This window comes from Mytilus californianus, unplaced genomic scaffold, assembly GCF_021869535.1.
Source record: "Mytilus californianus isolate M0D057914Y unplaced genomic scaffold, xbMytCali1.0.p SCAF_1, whole genome shotgun sequence".
NCBI classification, from domain to species: domain Eukaryota; kingdom Metazoa; phylum Mollusca; class Bivalvia; order Mytilida; family Mytilidae; genus Mytilus; species Mytilus californianus.
The window spans coordinates 7,644,354-7,664,140 of record NW_026262581.1 but is presented as its reverse complement, the minus strand read 5'-3'; the positions used below and the strand labels follow the sequence as shown (position 1 = coordinate 7,664,140).

The window sequence follows — 19,787 nt, the reverse complement described above, 5'->3', positions numbered from 1 at the left end:
TTTTTATATAAGTTAAAGATACTATTGTGATGATATTGTGTTTGACTCCTGTCTGCAATGGATGACAGTTACCATAAAATAAAAAAATCCATTAACCTGATAAGATGTGAATTTTATGGGAAGTAGCAATTTTACTGTAGCAGCATGCATATAATAAAGGGTATGTAAGGTCAGAGATATGTGCATGCTTTTCATCAGATCAAAGTAATATGAATGATAATAATCAATGGTGACATGAAGAATGATCTCAAGTTAGATAAAGTTATCCAATACACTCTATGAGGAGACACTGGCTTTTTTTTATTTTTATAAGAACCATATGTATTGTAAGATAATCTTCCTTAGTACCACATGTCAGCACCTAAACGTCTACTTCCATTGACATCTTTAGGCAGTTTGATATAGTACTTTCTCATAGATCATAGTTTCAATGTACTGTTTATTAATTTGGATGACTTATTTCTACATAACATAAATTCTGGTAAGTTTTTTGTTTTTGTACCAGATGCAACAAACATAAAGACAGGCGTGGTTTACTGTTCTGCAAAACAATGATGTAAATGTACCTCTTACCATTGTCCTCTCAACATTTTATGTCTTTCAAAATTGCTGTCTTGATCTCACATATGCTATATGAAGAAATTATGTTGAGTTGCTTGGAATGTTTACCATCCAGAATGTTTGTCACTTCCACATGTCTTGGTGGCCTACTAATCCTAATTGACTACCATTGCCAGTTTTCTGCCCATGGTTGGTGATTTTATCTGGGTACTACCTCCACCAATTAAAACTGGCCACCAAGAAATAGCCATTGGTACTGAAAGTAGTGTTAAACAACAACATTCAATCAACCAATCAAACTGTTACTTCCACACTTATGACTTAAGTCTAAGTTACACTGTTAATAATAATTCATATTAAAATGAATAGTTCAGTTTCATTGTTTTATCCCCCATGTACCTAAAAGTGTGTATAGTTGACTGCCATCATTTTTTATAAACATTCATATAAATGATAGATAGTCTTCTTGTAGGCCTCATTGTTGCAAAAAAAGTTAGAATTGTCAGAAAAAAATCATATTCATTGGACATTTTAGTGACTAATCTTAATTTATTTTTAAGAAAGTATTGATGTAATGCTGCTTGAAACACCAACAATTGTCAGGGGCAAAGTTCAGATTTTTTATTTTATTTTTAAGGGATATAAATCTTGCATAAAATTATAGCAGTCATGATTGACTAAAAGTTCTTACTTAATAATTTTAAAATTATCCATAATACATCTACCCTTATGCTCCAAAAGAGGTATGTTTGTTTTGGGGTAATTTAGAAATATGGAATATTGGAACTTTGTTATATTAATTGGGACTAATAAATTATATTATCTATTAGTCCCAGATATTGGGATTTGGGATATGGGCCTTCCTCTTGTGAATCTGAATGTCTTGTTTTTCATTATACAATATTTGTAGATTAGTTTAAGATTATGAAATATTTCAAATTATTTTAAGTTTTATCTTTAGATGCGATATATCAGAGCTTGAAAGTATGGTTTCTCTGAACTGATTTCAAACATTTATCATGTTAATCATCAAGACTACACCTTTATGAGTGACATCTATCAACCTTCTTTGCTCTGATCAAATTAACTTCATATGTTATATCAAAGGTTCGAATTAACACTACAAATTGGAGCATCTTTAATTACGATTACTCAAACATTTTACCAAGAAATCTACAGCATTATGAGACAAAATTTGTTCATATATTGGCCTTAAATTATACTAATTCAGACATGAAAGTGATAGAAAATGGTACTGGTTATTTGAAGGTTGGTCTGTAATTACCTGTATATATTACAGCATATGTGTAATTGGTCCATTTGATGTAGATAATAGGTACATGCCAAAAATGTTTGTTACTGCTATCTACAACACAGTACATCACACAAATGAAAAATCGCATTTTAAAACATTCTCAAAATGATATGCAATTTGAAAAAGTTATTACATTTTAGTTATCAATTTAGTTTGTATTCTGCATAATTTTATGGACTATTTATGCCAAAATTACATATACAAAAGGGATAAGGTAATAAAATGTTTTAGATCAGCTGTGAAGACATGTGTTTGTTAAGAATGTGAAGAGGCTCTTAAACACAGTTTGACAGGTGTATTACCAGCTTACTTATTAAACTGTCTGACGGGGTCGAGTTTTCTCATTGCATATCATCTAGGTTTATTTCGTTTTGAGTGTGAAGCATATAATACACATTTCTACAAACACTCCTTGTATATCTTAATGTTGGCTTTTTTAATGTTTTTTGGAAAATTGCTATCAGAACTACATCATGATATCGTCATTAAAATGTATTAAATTTTGGGATAAGGCATTGTAATTTTAGTATACTGATGTAATATTTTCAATGCTTGACTGATAGTATAGTCACATTTCTCATACTTTTTATATATTGGTTAAATCGTTTAAAAATGGTTTCTTTGAATTCACAGTTTGGACTGTATGAGTCTTGCTATTTTTACCCTGCTGAAATAATTTTGAAATGGATACTGAACAAAACAAGACACCACTGACTTTTCGACAAGCCTCTGCTCCTAAAATAAGAATTATGAAAAGGTGTTTTATCTTATGTTTCTCAAACAATCAAGCAAAAGATTTTTTAATAATTTTTTCTATGTGCAGATTGAAAACTAACAGGTCTAGTAATTTAGATAGATGTTTGTTGCATTTTTAGGATGATGTGAGCAAAAATAATAATTTCTTAAATGTTTAACTCCATACACAACTTTAAAAAATTAGTGAACAATTAACTGCCTGAGAAAGTCTCATCCCTATATAATCATGAAACAGAAAATATATTTGTCAGAGATTTACAAATTTATGATTGAAAAAATTATGCTAGCTTTTTGGTAGATTTTAGGAGTTTTATCCTTAAAGATTCTACCGAAAGCAAATATGATTTGTTGCACTCACAGGCCAAACTTACACACATAGTAAGTATATTACAGCTAGAATAGGAAGATAACAGCCTGTAAGCTATGCATTGTTTAATGGCTAAGTGAATATTGACTGTACAAAGGGAGGTAACTCTATCCTAATAAAAGTATAAAACAAATATTTATATACACATTAGTTTCCCATTAGTCCTTGTCAATTTCTAATAGATAAATAAATAAAAATAGCATTCCATATTGTACTTTATGTAAATTTACTGGTTCTATTGGTTTCATGGTATTAATTGATTCAGTACTGAGATGTCAGAAATGTTTTTGATAGTAAATGTTACTGACACACAAGCTATGCCATTAAGAACTTCCTGGCTTTCTATTAAGTCAATATTTTTTCTTAAACATTCACTATTATTTATGTTGATTTTACTAAGTGAGGCATGTGTTTTCACTTAATAATGAAAGGAAGCTGGATTATTTATTGAACATGTGTCATTTTAAATGTAAACTTACACACAATGTGAAATTTGATTTAGAGATGATTAATTTCTCTTATTAAATGCGAAATTTGTTTGAATGTAAATAAATTTAAAACTTATAAAAAAAAATTTTGTGTACAATGCAATTTAATTATTTATTGAACATTTTACCTGTAATAAAATTCATGCTTTCTTATGAATGATACCAATTACTTTTTATGTTACTGTACCCAATTGATAAAAATAAGGTAGAATGAATTTTAAGTTATTAAGTTTAGTATTTTTTGACAGTTATTGAGTTTAATATCTGTAGATAAAGATATGAACTATTAAAATGTTATTTTTTTTATCATTAACACATCACCTCCTCTTAAATCATAAAATTAATTTGATTCAAACAATGCATAAAGTCAATCTGATTTTAACGAACTACTGATCAAGTCAATCTGATTAAAACGAACTACTGATCGAGTCAATCTGATTCAAAGAAATTTCAGACTCAGTCTGATCAAAACAAAACGCATAGTCAAAATAATAGATTTAAACAAACCATGGATTCAACCTAATCCATTCAAACTATGGAGTTAATCTGATTCAGACAAACTAGAAAATTTATTTGTATGTATTAAATTTGTGTCCATTTTCAGGCAAATAGTTTGCAGTGAGTAGTTTGTTTACAAAAGTAAGAGAGAATGCAGTAAAAATACTTGAATTTAGAATTTAGAATACAGCCTGATTGGAGTTGCTTCCCTTACAATACATTTCTGTCCATAGATTTTGTGGATGATACACACTTGTAATGACGATTTGTAGGTGTTTATAATCATTATTTAACAAATCAGAATGATTATAGTTACAATTTTAAAAGAAAATTTTGGTTTAGAAAGTCAGTTTTGATTGGACAATGTTAAATCATTTAATTAGATATTTAATACTGATATAGATTATACGCAATTGATAACAACATCTTTTTTTTTAGAAGTTTATCACTTTAATTTTGCAGTTAAAAAAATTGTTTGGGGCTATGCTAACATGTTGAAAAACTTAATTTGTGTCACTTAAATCACTAGTTGCTAAATGCCTATGTGGAATCTAAGTCTTTCATTGAAAACTTTCAGTATACAGTTACCTCAATTTTAGTTGACTTGTTATGTTGCAGTCTTGTCAAGTTTATGTTTTTTCTACTTTTTTACTTGTGCCCACAAGTATTGAAATACAATTTAAGTTGGAATGCTAAAGTAATGCATAGTAAGTATAAGAAAGCTCTACAATGATCAGAATGTCCTACCCCAGGAGCAAACTCGAAATAACTGGACAAAATGACAATTGCCCTCTTCATTCTTTACTATAAAGCTATAAAAAGATTTATCATGCTCTAATGTTGTTTTCTTGTCTAAAACATGTAAATTATGTTGTTGGCCAAAAAAAAAAGAAAATCCTTACCTACTTTACCCAACCCTACAAAGCCTGGGTAGGCAACATCAAACAAGAAATTTATTATGGGTGGCCTAGGACAATATGAAAGCTTAAATTTGATAAATTTCAATCCAATGGAATTATTAGTTTGCTTTCTTCTTTCACATGTACTAATGATCATGACAGTGTCTGTTACACTCTAAAAGGTTTGCAGAAATTTTAAATCAGTTGATTCATTACTTGAATGATGATACCAACTGTGATTGGGTTACATTATTTGCATTGCAATAGAAAAAAGGGAAACAATTACAGGCAAGTCATACCTAAATTCCATAACACTTATAAAACAAGTCATGGTAAAAGACTAAATTCCTGAGCTTTCCTACCTATCAGTCAAAAGCAATTGTCCATTTCTCTCAAATAACTCCACTATTGATTTTAATCTCAACAAAGCAAGTCACAGTAAATGGCTTAATTATCCCACCTTGTAAACAACTTGCCTTACAATTCAATCATAAGCAAATGCACCCAAATAATTGCCCCTTTTTTGTCCTATATATCCACTTTTTTTTGGACAAGTATTAAAAATTGCTGAATATGCATGAAAAATTTGTTGATATTGGATAAGCAACCGTCAATCAATAACTTACTGTTAAATTACTCTAAATGACTTAAATGTTCTCTGTACAACTAATGTACATTGAAGATGTGATACAAGGAATTCTAACTCAATTTAGACTGGTTAAATCAAAACTCAAGGAGGGATAAATTGCTTATAATTTGCTCTTTTTTTTACTGGACTGAAAGTAAGCTTTGTTCAATCAGGTGTAAACATTATCAGAAACAGTTGATTACACATGTATGTACTGTAAGTGAAAATACAATATACCACTGATGTGTTATGTAATAGATTTCTTTTTGATGTAATTCAAAAAGATTGAACTTCGTGTCCTCAGTTGTTGATCTATTTCAAGACAAAAATTCTTGTATTCTAAAAGAGAGAGAGAAAAAAAAAAGAAACTGTCATTTTTTGTAATAAGGTATTTTATTGTTATCTGGGTAGACTGATTTATGTTGCTTTGTGGTGCCGCCATACAGTTTTGTTCTGTCAAATATTTGGACAGGATCAGTCAACCTCTCACAAATCTTTCTTTAATTTGGAACGAAAAACATGCAAATATTTTACTTATAAATTCTTTCTGATAAACTGAATCCTGTTAAATGCTTGTTTATGATGCATTTCAAACTTTATTTATTTGAAGTCTTTTGTAGATGAAGATTTAAGAAGACTTATGTGACAGTTGCAGAGATAACTTTCTATAAATATTAGCCCTTTAACAAATTGCTCAAGACTGTGCAGTTCTATGTAATATAAATAAAGTTTTATTTTTGATTATATCGCTGATTTGCAATTGCTCGTTTCCTGTAATATCAACATCAGATGATGTTAATTTTTTTCTAGGTACTGAAAAAAATATTTAAGTATTTGATTGCATTGATTGAAGGATAAAATATTTCTTCAGTGAGTACAGATTTTCATGAAAGATCCTATTATAAACCATCTTTTTTTACCTAACCTGGACTCAACTGCCAAATCGCTTGACATTTATAATACACAAATATATATTTATCTTAAAGTCTTAGCACTTGTAAATCAAAGGGCAAAGTTTATTTGAATCACATCAACTGGCCTTCAATTTTCCTAGTATTAACTTAAGAACTCACATATTGCAGCAAGACATAAAGATGTCCCCTAGCATAGACTTCAGTCACATGTCTCCTAGCATAGACTTGAGAACTCATTATTGCAGCAAGACATAAAGATGTCTCTGAGCATAGACTTAGGTCAGATGTCTCCTAGCATAGACTTAAAAACTCATATTATTGCAGCAAAACATAAAGATGACTCTTAGCATAGACTTAAGTCAAATGCCTCATTCCATAGACTTAAAAACTCATATATTGCAGCAAGACATAAAGATGTCTCCTAGCATAGACTTAAGTTAAATGTCTCTTAACATAAACTTTAGTCAAATGTCTCCTAAAAAGACTTTAGTCAAATGTCTCCTAGCATAGACTATAAGTCAAATGTCTACTAGCATACACTTAAGTCAAATGTCTCCTACCATAAACTTAAGTAAAATGTCTCCTACCATAGACTTAAATCAAATGTCACCTAGCAATAGGCTTAGGTCAAATGTCTCCAAGCATAGACGTAAGTCAAATGTCACCTAGCATAGGATTTAATACAAATGTCTTTTAGCATAGCCTTTAGTTCAAATGTCTCCTAGCATAGACTTACCTCAAATGTCTCCTAGTATAGACATTAGTCAAGTGTCTCCTAGCAGAGACTTAAAGTCAAATGTCTTCTAGCATAGACTTAAGCTGTACTCTTTGATATACACCAATGAATATTCTAAATCTCCTTGAACATTTTTCATTTTGGATTATCATTCAATTGAAAAAAAAACTGACAGGTAATTCCTTCCTGCAGAGATACTGTCATTCATTACTTAAGAATTAAATTGTGTAATAACAAAAACATCTTCAAAACAATCACAGAGCATCATATTTGGAATTTACAGAGAAAAATAGGGAATATATATCAGTTTGTTGTTCCTGATATGAAACTTATTGTTTGAATTGAAAATATGACATTTTTAGCTCACCTGGCCTAAAGGGCCAAGTGAGCTTTTCTCATCACTTGGCGTCCGTCGTCCATCGTCTTCGTCATTAACTTTATACATTTTGAACTTCTTCTAGAGAACCACTGAATGGAATGAAACCAAACATGACATGAATATTCCTTATGAGGTGCCGACCAAGTGTTGTTACTTTGAAGCCGATCTATCATCCAAGATGGCCACCAGCGGGGGACTTCATTTAACATAGGACCCTATGGACAATACATACAAATGTCTTCTTTTAGAGAACCACTGAATGGAATAAAACCAAACATGGCATGAATGTTCCTTATGAGGTGCTGACCAAGTGTTGTTACTTTGAAGCCGATCCATCATCCAAGATGGCCGCCAGCGGGGGACTTCGTTTAACATAGAACCCTATGGGAAATACATACAAATGTTTTCTCTTCGAGAACCACTGAATGGAATGAAACCAAACACGGCATGAATGTTCCTTATGAGGTGCTGACCAAGCGTTGTTACTTTGTAGCCAATCAAAACATCCAAGATAGCTGCCAGCGGGGAACTTAGTTTGACAAAGGACCCTATGTGAAATACATATAAAAGTTTTCTTTTGAAGAACCACTGAATGGAATGAAACCAAACATGGCATGAATGTTCCTTATGAGGTGCTGACCAAGTGTTGGTACTTTGTAGCAAATCCATCAACCAAGATGGCTGCCAACAGGGGACTTAGTTTGACAAAGGACCCTATGGGAAATATATACAAATGTCTTCTTCTAGAAAACCGCTTAATGGATTGAAACCAAACATGGTATGAATGTTTCTTTTGAGGTGCTGACCAAGGGTTGTTACTTTGTAGCTGATTTGTCATCCAAGATGGCTGCCAGCAGGGGGAGTAAGTTTAACATAGGACCCTATGGGAAATACATACAAATGTTTTCTCCTAGAGAACCACTGAATAGAATGAAACCAAACATGGCATGCATGTTCCTAATGAGGTGCTGACCAAGTGTTGTTACTTTGTAGCTGAACCATCACCCAAGATGGCTGCCAACAGGTGACTTAGTTTAACATAAGACCCTATAGGAAATACATACAAATGCTTCTTCTAGAGGTGCACTGAATGGAATGAAACCAAACATGGCATAAATGTTCCTTATGAGGTGCTGATGAAGTGTTGCTACTTTGTTGCCAATTTACTGGTCAAGATGGCTGCAGGATTTTTTATTAAATTATAGGGCCAATATTAAAACAAATTTGGCCTCAATCATTATTAGGGTATCTGTTATGATTTTAATCTATTTTTACATGATTTCCAAAACCAAAGTAGAATCAGGTGAGCGACACAGGCTCTTGAGAGCCTCTAGTTTTTGTTATGCCCATACTAAAAAAGAGAGGTGAAAGATACCAAAGGGACATTCAAACTCATAAGTCAAAAATAAACTGACAATGCCATGGCAAAAAAAGAAAAAGACCAACAGACAAACAACAGTAGATAAAACACAACATAAAAGACTAAAGACTGAGCAACAGGAACCACACCTAAAACTGGGGGTGATTGCAGGTGCTCCTGAAGGATAAGCAGATCCTGCTCCACATGTGGCACCCATCGTGTTGATCATGTAGTACAAAAACACCCATGGTTCTTCATATTCTGAATCAAAGGAGCTTTTCAACATAACATATCCACCCATGTTCAACACTGCTTTCTGAAAAATTGAAGGATCATTTATACAATGAACTTTAACTGGTACAGTTGTTGCATTTTTGTCATCCCTAATATCTTGAATCATGCTGGAAAATTTTGATGAAAGGGTAAGGTGAAGTACAATTGGCCTTACTAAACTACAATAACATAACATATACAGTGATGCTTGATGTATTGTTTAGAATTTTTAATTGAACATTGATGAAATGGTAGAGGGAAAAAAAACAGTCACCAGAGTAAAGTTAGTGAGATTTTTAAGTTTGTGATAGATATAGGAAAAATACAAATTAGATTGTGCAAGCTTCTGGGCACACATGCCATATATAAGTATATATTGTTAAAGTTTGAAAATGACACCCAGGAGAATCATTGATGATGATTAAAAATGATGTTTTCATCAGTTAGACTGTATGTGTGGGAATTTGGATTGATCAATAAAGCCTGATCATTTCATTGATTTAAGTGTAAATTTTTTTTACAATATTCTCACATATTTATACCACCAAGGTGCTAGATGTTAGTGATGCTCACATTCTCAAATATACATATTTTACTTCATGAAGTTAGTTGAAATATTGGTCATGTGAAGAAAAGAAAATAGGAATCCTATGACACAAAAAACCAAAAGTCTTTGAAGTCAACATATGGTCTTCAAAATGTCATATTTTAGCTGAAATGAAATCTATGTGCCATCCTATACTCTAATATTTGTGGCTGCACTTCAGAGTTACTCCTCAGATTTCATACTGCAATTTCATAAACAGAAGATAAGACAGAATTTTATGCAATACCCAGGTTTTAAAACTGTAAAAAATTTCAATCCAGATAAAAGAAAAAAGGAAAAGTTAAGTCAGGTAGATCTCAAAAACCTACATAGGCCCATGATGAGCTGATTGCTGGGGGCCTCAAAAGTAAAGAAAAAAAATTATATCGATGCCCATTGAAGCATTTCGTCATTTATTATGTGTTACTTAATGTTTGCCTAAATGCTATAATACAAGTTCCTTAGGAATGACATTGTACTGAAAGCAAAACTGATAATAATGCAACTTTATTGTATCTGCAAATTAACATGCAAACTAACTTGAAAATGTTTTTGTTTTTTTAGTGGAGGTCTTACTTTGAGCATGTCACAATGACACTAAGATATAATAGATACATTCCCATTTTAAATGCCTTGTGGTGTTAAGATCCCACAGGAAACTTAGGTATTTTACACTATTCATGAAAAAAATATTTTTCTAAATGAAAAAAATTGTGAATAAAAAGAAATTAGATTCCAGTCCCCAAACATTGAGATGAGAAAAATATTTGAAAAGAGATATTGGAAAATACACTGTCGTATGGTGTCCTGAAGAAATGCAAATCCCTAGTTTAGTATCAGTTTACTTTAATTTATCCTTAGAACAAGACAAACAGTCAGACATATAATTGCTTTTCAACTAGAGATACCCTGTAATTTTCAGCACTTTGTTTATCAAAAGGAAAGAAGGAGACAGTTTAAAAGGCTATCATGACATTTATTAAGAAAACTGAAGATTTTGTGACATTTTCCACTTTGATTTGATATTTTTGAAAAATAAAATTGTAAAGGGGGAAAAAAAAAAAAATTTGATATGGAAAAATTTACAAAATATTTCAGTAAAAGCTTTCTTTTAGATAGGCCTTAAATTCTTAATCTGCATTTTAAACTCTGGCTTTATGTGATGAAATAGAAAACACATCTTTTTTGTTGATCTTTACACATTCATCAATTGGTGTATTGAGAACTGAGTCGGTTGATCTGTTGTTGAATTAAGAGCAAGAAAATTTTGGCAGAATATTCTTTTTTTATGTTTTATATCCGTTCTAATTTGATAATAATAGATGTCAATTTTTTACCAATCTAATGCATTGCAAAATGTCTATTTTAGATTCACCATGGAGGCATTAAAAAACTCTTATTTGTTTAATGCTTTTGATTTAGACTTAAATAATAACACTAGTAATTTTTTGGGGCCTTTTATAGCTTGCTGTTCGGTGTGAGCCAATGCTCCGTGTTGAAGGCCGTACCTTGACCTATAATGGTTTACTTTTATAAATTGTAACTTGGATGGAGAGTTGTCTCATTGTCACTCATACCACATCTTCCTATATCTATCTGTTGACTATATTTTTATTGATAAACAAATATTAAGTTTAGTTCAAACATGGGTATTACATTTATGGTTCAAATCATTTTACTTCGTCAACAGACCATTCTTCAATGTAGCAATATGTAAAATGATATCAACGGACCATTCTTCAATGTAGTAATATGTAAAATGATATCAACAGACCAGAATCTTGATAAACCAAACTACAGTTGTTATTTGACTTTTAAAGGGTCTATATTTAATCTTCAAACTTAGAAATTTAGGCATAACTCTTTTATTTGAAGATAATAAACTGTGAAGAACCACAGTACTGTAACCATGCAGCCAATAATGGAAAGTTTATTTTCATACAAGATAGTACATAACTCTCCCATACCAGTTTTAATGAGGAAGAATATCACAAATTAAGAAGTTGCCATAAAAATTAACTAGCAAATCCCATAAATTTAAAGCTCATAATTTGCTAACCAAGTGAAAATATAGTTGCCAAAAGTCATGATAAAATAGACTTTTTTTATATTCATTGGCACGTTATTAAAGATAGATCAGATTTGGAGTGATGTTGAAGTGGTAAGAGAGAATTACATCAACCATAGACTACCAGATCATGACCTATCAGTAGATACTCAAAACAAGATTTTTTTCTTAATGAACATAAAATAAATACTTTTTTATCAGCTAAGGTTCTCAACATGGCCAAACTATCTTGACATTCGTTGATTTTTTACTTAATTTTTCTGATAAGGGTAGAGATAAAATCAGGGTGTTACCATTATATTTTTTTTTTGTATGAAATATCAAAATGATTTCAATACTATGATATTTCAGACAGTTGTTAAAGAAAACTGATACCTTAATTTAATTATTTTAGTTTAAAAAAAAAGATGCTTGACTATACATGGACTGTCAGAAAAAAACAGTGCTTGTCTGGTTAATTTAAACATTCTTTGTCATTTGACATTCTTACTAGCATTTTCTTCACAATTCAGAGACATTAATGCAGCATTTATAATGAAGTCTGAAAAGGTTAGAAAAGGGTATTTAGAACCAAACAGAGTGAGTCACTTTTAGGAATTGATTAGTTTTGAAATAAGAAAACTCCATATACTCAATACTTGCAATAAAATGCATTAGTATTAAAAAAAAAAACATACTATAGATTCTTTATCTGCGTATTCTTTAAGAACTTAAATAGTTCTCGTTTAACTTTTTTTTTTTTTTTTTATCTCATTGTTTCTATTGTATTATAAAAAAATTATTGATGTTGTAATGTTTATGCCCTTTGGGGCCCATAATTGGAAATAAAATATCTTATCTTATCTTATCTTATCTTATCTTTACTCAAAACAGAAAAAGAAAATACATAATTTACAGTGAAACTGTGAAAGGTCCCTTTTATGGGGCTATGATAGTAAACCACTGTACACTGCACAACAAACAAAATTTACCACGGCTCTCGGTCATAAAACTTTACTCAGTACTCGTAGCACAAAATTTGAGCTCAAAACACCAAATCCAGTATTTTGATTGATTGATTTCTGAGTCTGAGTACAATAATCATACTTGAAAAGCTTATGATTGCAAGGCCAGGGCCTTATTCTCAACTATTCAGGATCTTGGAATTTAATAGATGCTATTTGGTTGTAAAGAGCACAACACTTAAGTTGGGAAATGCAAAAATGTAAATAAATAAAGAAATACAGGAATGACAATAAATAGTTCTCAATTGTTTATTTGAACTGGCCATTGTTGATATGAAAATCTTGGCATTTTGTGGTCATCAGTATGATCCTATTTAATGAATGCTATAATTACATTGGAAGATGTACTTGATCAGTCTAATATGTTATGCCAGAGTAAAAAAGATCTTACAATTGTCTGCATTTTTGTCTGGATAATAGGGTTTATAGGTTAACAGTGAAATATAAATAAATTTACTTGAAAGGTTCTGAATTATTCATTGTCATGCTTTTGATATAAATATGTAGTATGTGGGATGATTGTTTGTTTAGATTTTATCACGGAAAGTATGTATGGGAAAGATATGCTCACATTGATCCTTGTTTTTAATACACACTGAATCTTGATTTTTCTTGAAACATTTTACACAAATCAATGATATCTAGAGAAAAATTTCAGATTTTGACAGTGGTTTAAGGGAGACAACTTTTATAAGTTATCTAAAACATCAAAATTCAGAATTTTATCAATTGGAAGCAATCTTGAAAATCCATTTGAGTTAATGACTTTGTCCTACAGTTAAGTGTCTAGTACTTTTAATGTGAAATTTTAATTTATTGTTGATATAAAAAAGTCATAAATGTTTCCTTTTATGGCATGATTTGCATGAGATAAAACAGACCTCCAATAATGGAGAGTGCAGTGAGATGCATTATCTAGAGAATCTGTGTAACTGTTTGTGTATGGGAGTTATAAAATTATAGATGCTAAACATTTTGTAAGTCTCCCACAGATAACTCATATTTACTGGTTAATTTCATTGAAAGCCTATGAAAAACTTAAAAGATGTAATTATTTGTGATTATTATGCAAAATACTTGGCAATTTTATTTTCACAAACCTGATAATTTTGGAGTTGATAACAAGCTTAGAGAATTTATTGGATGTGACAAGGTGCCATAGACCACATGAATACTGATAAAGTGTTCCATGGGTGGCCACAAATTTATAATTGCCATCTCTGCTTAGTGATGTAATATTTTGTGATAACTATTATCAAAGGATTCTTCATTTTATAGGCTTGCAGACATGCTCAGGATTTTTCTCCAGTTCAAAAATTATTTTGCAAGTTTCAGGGCAAGTTCTAACAAGTGAAGGTTATATTTTCATGTTTTAATGATTTCACTCTGCCTTTCCAACTGGTGCTGTTGAACTTAAGGTTGTTGGAATTGACAATCACTAAGATTCTAATCTTTATTTTCTTATTTCTGATCTTAGTTAAACTTATATCTCTGTTCTCTTGAAAATATTTTGAAAATATTGCCCACTGGGTGGAAAGTAGGCATATATCAGTCACCAACTATCCCATAAGAAGTTTATATAAAAAGTGATGCACAATTGTATTATTGTTTTTTTTTTTTTATTTTCTTTAAATGTAAAAAGGGTTGCTCTTTTAAATCAATTATGTTTATTTTTGCGTACTACAAGTTTAAGTTTGTAATTTGGTGTACTTGATTAGTCAATTAAATATAATTATAATGTTTTTATGTGGTTTTGTGTTTTTCGGTTGATTATAAGACAAATAATAATCTCTTTCATAGCCTCAGTATAATTTTTTTTAATTCTCGCTGAGCTCTTACATCACTTTCAGTTATTGAGCTGATAATTAGATTTTAAACCTTATAATTCTTGTACAAAGTGTTTGAATGTCAAGAAAAAACAGAAAGCCATTTCCAAACAATCAAACGTCTTAAGAATCAATAGCCTGACTCACAGTGTTGTAATTTTATGACTTCAATACACCTCTAAATGGTTGAATAATGAAGTCTCCCTGATAAAGGGATCCGATTAGTTTACTTTTCTCATTAGATTTAGGAATAAAATTGCAAAAGCTTGCCAAATTTGGTTGCCATTCATGTCCTATTGTATTACATGCTATCAATCAATCTGTTTGTGTTTTCTTCTTTATAAGACCATAGATTTCAGTAGCAATATGGAAGGGATAATTTTATGTTCGTAAATCACAAGGCTTACCAAAGAAAAGACATAAGATAATTGCATTTAATTTCTTATTGATTCATACATCGTCGTTCTGTTGAAATAGAAATGGCATTCTCCTAATAGAATCCAAGAATAGTGTAAAAAAAATCAGTGTTGAAGATTTTAGTAACTTTCTGTAATCATTTCTAGGGGTTTGGTATAGACAGTATCACATTAAATCTGCTCACACATTGCATGTGCTTCACCATTTTGAATTATGCTTTTTTTCAACTTTTCAATCTGTTAACTAAATCAGACTTTGAATCTGACACAAGATAATTAAGAACTGCATAAAGATAAACTTTGATCAGATCTCTTCAAACATATCTAAATACTTGTGTAATGAGGCCTACGTAATGATTCATTATTAAACAAGACATATGAACTAACAAAAAGCCTCTCTGCTTGACATAACTATTACAGGGTTAACATTTTTTGGGAGTTGATCAATGTTAGAGATATGTGAGACATAATCAGATGCATATAAAGAACTCATTAGCAAACATAATTATGTCTCTGAATAGCTTCCCTCACAAATGTGTGAACATTGTTTGAAGACAGTTATTTTGTTGTTAGCATCTAACTGATTCTACAAATAACATCAGCAGAAGTTTATCAAGAGTAATGTCCCTTGGAAAGGTTGAATGACTTAACCTGGTGATGATAAGCATATCTTTGATTTGTTTTAAGAAGTCTTCTGTAAATAACAGCCTGTTGAAAGACATGGTAGTCATAAAGTACAATATTATATAGTGTCTCATTAGTTCACAAAGATGCATGTGTTTGTTCATAAAATAAAAAATGTAATAACCGCTAGTTTTTTCTACTGTTTTTAAGCATGAGAAGCACTGTACATCCCATGATATTGGTATTTAGTAAGCAACAGGAATTTGATGTAAGCTTGCATGATATTTTAAAATTAAATTGGGAAAGTTTGATATAATAAATAGTCTATAAAAAAGTAAGGAGATGTGGTATGATTGCAAATGAGACAACTATCCACCAGATTTCAAATGAAGTGGATGTATGCCGTTATTGGCAACCGTATGGCCTTCAACAATGAGAAATATTGTATAGTCGGCAATAAAAGGCCCCAACATCAAAAATGTCAAATAATTCAATTTAGAAACCTATATTTTATCATTTTGTTTTTTGAAAAACATTGTGAATATTTTATTGCCTATATTTATAGTGCAGTTGTATGACATCTCAGTAACAACTGATTCCTTTTTTTTCAGTATATGGTCAGATGGAAAAAAGGGCTGATATCAGTGATGAATCCTACAGACAAACTGACAGCTCACAGTAAGTAATATACTCATTTATTGTAAGCCCTTACCGTTTTTGTGGAAAATTTTTGTTGAAATTTTAGGCTGAGATGTGAGATAGTCTGACTCTGCTCATAAAAAGTACCATGCTGTACTAACCATAAAAAGACATGAATGCCGGCTGGTTGACAACCCATACAATATCTAAACCAAATTTGAAAGTTCTCCATGGAAAGAACAAGACCCCACTGATTCTTTGGTTAGTAGGTCAAAGGTCTAGGACACAGTGCCTTTAAATAGAATAAAATTTTAGGAAAAGTTTCTTTACAGATGTCCGCAAAGCCTCAAATACAATACAGTTATCTCTAAAGTATGTCACGGACTGATTTTTTTACAATTTTCTATTTTCAGATAATGTCTTTCAGACCATTTTTTTTTATTAATCATTACCAAAGTAAAAAATGTCCCTTCGGTATAGAAAATTTTGAGTAACATGTCCCTTAAACCGATGTCAGCTATAACAATCATTTGATATAAATTGTCAACAAACTTAATAGTCTTCATCACTAAAACCAAAGAAAAACAGTTCCTGACACAAAAAAGTCCATAAAGATTGCAACTTGCTTAAATGCATGCATCCTGTTTTATGTTTCCATAAATTCAATGTTTGAGGATAATAGCACTGACGTTACATCTTTCATTGATAGTGCTATACTTAAATTTTATCAGTTAAAGAAATATATAGATGCCAAGAGTTTCACTATTCTCTAAATCTAATTAAGATTCAGATTTTTATCTTCAACTTTCCAAAAAATCAAACTAATTTATGAAATAAATCAAAGATCTTGTTCAGGGTGCTGTCACAGCACAGCATGAAATCTAGCATTATGTAACAAAAAGGGTTATGGTTAGTACAGCATGGTACTGCAGCACGTAGTCAAAGAAAAGTTGAATAAGTGAATAATAAGACTGTCTGTCGACTGTATTTTATTTTACACAGTGCTATATCCTGGACACAGTTAAATGCTGGAATATATACAATATATGTACATTGTTGGAAAATATAAAATTTATTTGTACCATCTTAAGAAATGGGATGAAAAGTTAGGCTAGCCGAGCTTTTCTCCTATTTCGTAGTGAGTACAAATACACTTTATATTTCCGAAATGTACATATATTGTTTTAATCTTGCAATTTACACCCGACACTTGAAGCTTTAGTTTTTTAAATTCAAATCGTTGTCTCCGATTTTTCCGAAGAAATCGACTTATAAATGCACACTGCCAAGAGGACCCCAAAATGAACTGTTACGCCAAAAGAAATATCCACATTTCCACTTGCTCAATGTGATAGCGGGGTAACAGGAGACTTTATTTTTACAAGTACAAATAAAGCAAAAATCTATTTGTGTACCTGTTATTTGTACTATAGTTGGCTGATTGTAGGATAAAACCCCTTATATTTCATATGATGGCTTCAGCAAATCTGTTGAAAAGTTTATGCAGGATATGTTTTTTTTTTCTTTTAAGAAGTTCTGTGCCAAAAAAACTTCAGATTTGACTTTAAATAGAAAAGTTACAGATGGAATGGGCTTTGGCTGAAGTCCCTTGTCCCCATTTCCCAGTTAAACTCCTTTTTACTGGCCAAGTTGCACAAAATGCAAACTGGCTTATTTTTTCTCTAAAAGCAATAACCTTAAAGTAAGATTATACTATCAACCATTGGGAGGTCTAATCAAAAAGAGATATACTGTCAATTCAAATATTTTTTAGATGTGTTTTATTATTGCGAAAACTTCAACAGAAATAGGTTTCTCAAAAATATAAAAACTCACATTTATGATTTTGAGAACATTATCATCCCAATAATAAATGCACACAAAAATTTCTGAATGTATGTTAATTCAAGATTGCAGCAGTTGCAGACCATAACTTTGGACAAATTGTATGTTTTTGAGGCCAGAGAGAAATTGTTTGACAACAGTTTGCCCACAGAACAGCAGCATTCATTCTGTAATTTTAAGTCCTTATATTGAGCTTCCTGTTCAATAGATTCAGACATTTATCAATACTTGCATTTGTTTTGTTACATTGAAGAATCTAAGATAAGTCATAAGTATGATTTAGAAGACAATATATAAGCAGACTAGTGTAATATATTCTGTCAGTCATGATAAATGGTCACACTCTGGTCACAGACTTATTATTGAGGAAGATTGTCACCTATAATGTAATCTATAGAAAATAGATAATTGATTTCCAAGGAAGTCCCTGGCTGTTTATTAAATTGTCATACTGGTGCTATGACATACCACTATAATCACTAATTTTGTATTTTTGATATTATTGAAATTACAGCAAACTATCTATTGATCGACGGTCGAGGATCTCGTAAGTTGGTAGCTTTGAAATGCTTCAATATCTTAAAGCTTTGTATTTAATCAGAAATAAATAGTCTTCGATTCTTTCATGCAGTAAACCCAGAGCTTGAACTTCTAAAAGAAGAAAATGAGATCAAAACATATAATAGTCTTGCTTCATTCTCTTTTAATTCAGCCATAATAATTTGTACTTAAATATTTTTCTGATTGGTAAGGAATGATTTTATCCATGAAATGTTTTCCGCTTGATAATGACTTTGAACTTATACAAAACAGACTGAAATGTCACATACATTTAAATCGAATGAATTTTGTTTGTTTTTAGCTTGAATCAATTTGAGAAACACAGCAAAACCATCTGATTGAGGATTAAACAAGCTATAATGAAGCTTTTTATATTGTAATGCATGACATTCTCTCATGACATATAGTTTGATTGCTTGTTTTCCCAATCCTACTCTGATTTCTACTATAAAAAAGGTATTTTGATGTTTATCACTCAGAAAAAAAACAAAGCTTGAGGATAATAAAGGTTTGCAGTTATATTTATTCAGCTTTTAAAAAAGATTTTGAAGCCATTTTAAGAATTTTTAAACAATTTTATATTTCTTAAACTTGTAGGATGTAGAAAAATGAATTCCCATGATGAAATACCATAGATATATACTATGATTTTCCCTCTAGAGTCTTATCATAATGAAATGGATCACCTGAACCAAGAGTAACACATAAATGCAATTGGTTTTAGCTAAGTAACGAAATGTAATTACTGAGGATTTCTGACCGATGTTTTCCTGAGATGACAAACATTGGCATCGTTGTTCGCTGACATTAACTGTATGGATTAATGGCCTTATATGTATATTGGATCTGGAAGCAGTCTTTTGGGAGTAGAATAAAGGAATTGTGATGACAAAAATCTATCAAAGTTTATATACAATTATATATATTGACAGAAATGTCATAAACACATTATAACAACTTAACCCTGGTTTATATCATTACATTATGTGGCTGGAATTTGTAAACTTCAAAATTCTGAAAAGATGTAGTAGACAAAGTATTTGA

The 19,787-nt window shown here is 30.9% G+C and overlaps 1 protein-coding gene across 5 annotated transcripts in view; it reads left to right on the top strand.

Annotated features, from left to right (window-relative positions):
• LOC127698726 (tyrosine-protein kinase transmembrane receptor Ror-like) overlaps window positions 1–19,787 on the top strand; it is a 144,786-nt gene that overhangs the window by 68,990 nt on the left and 56,009 nt on the right. For 4 of the 5 annotated variants that reach the window (XM_052202375.1, XM_052202356.1, XM_052202366.1 and 1 more), the window contains exons 4-5: window positions 16,310–16,376; window positions 18,697–18,729. In XM_052202375.1, coding sequence (XP_052058335.1) covers window positions 16,310–16,376; window positions 18,697–18,729 — 100 coding nt within the window. The remainder of the gene's footprint in view (window positions 1–16,309; window positions 16,377–18,696; window positions 18,730–19,787) is intronic. The other variant, XM_052202392.1, reaches the window with a different exon arrangement.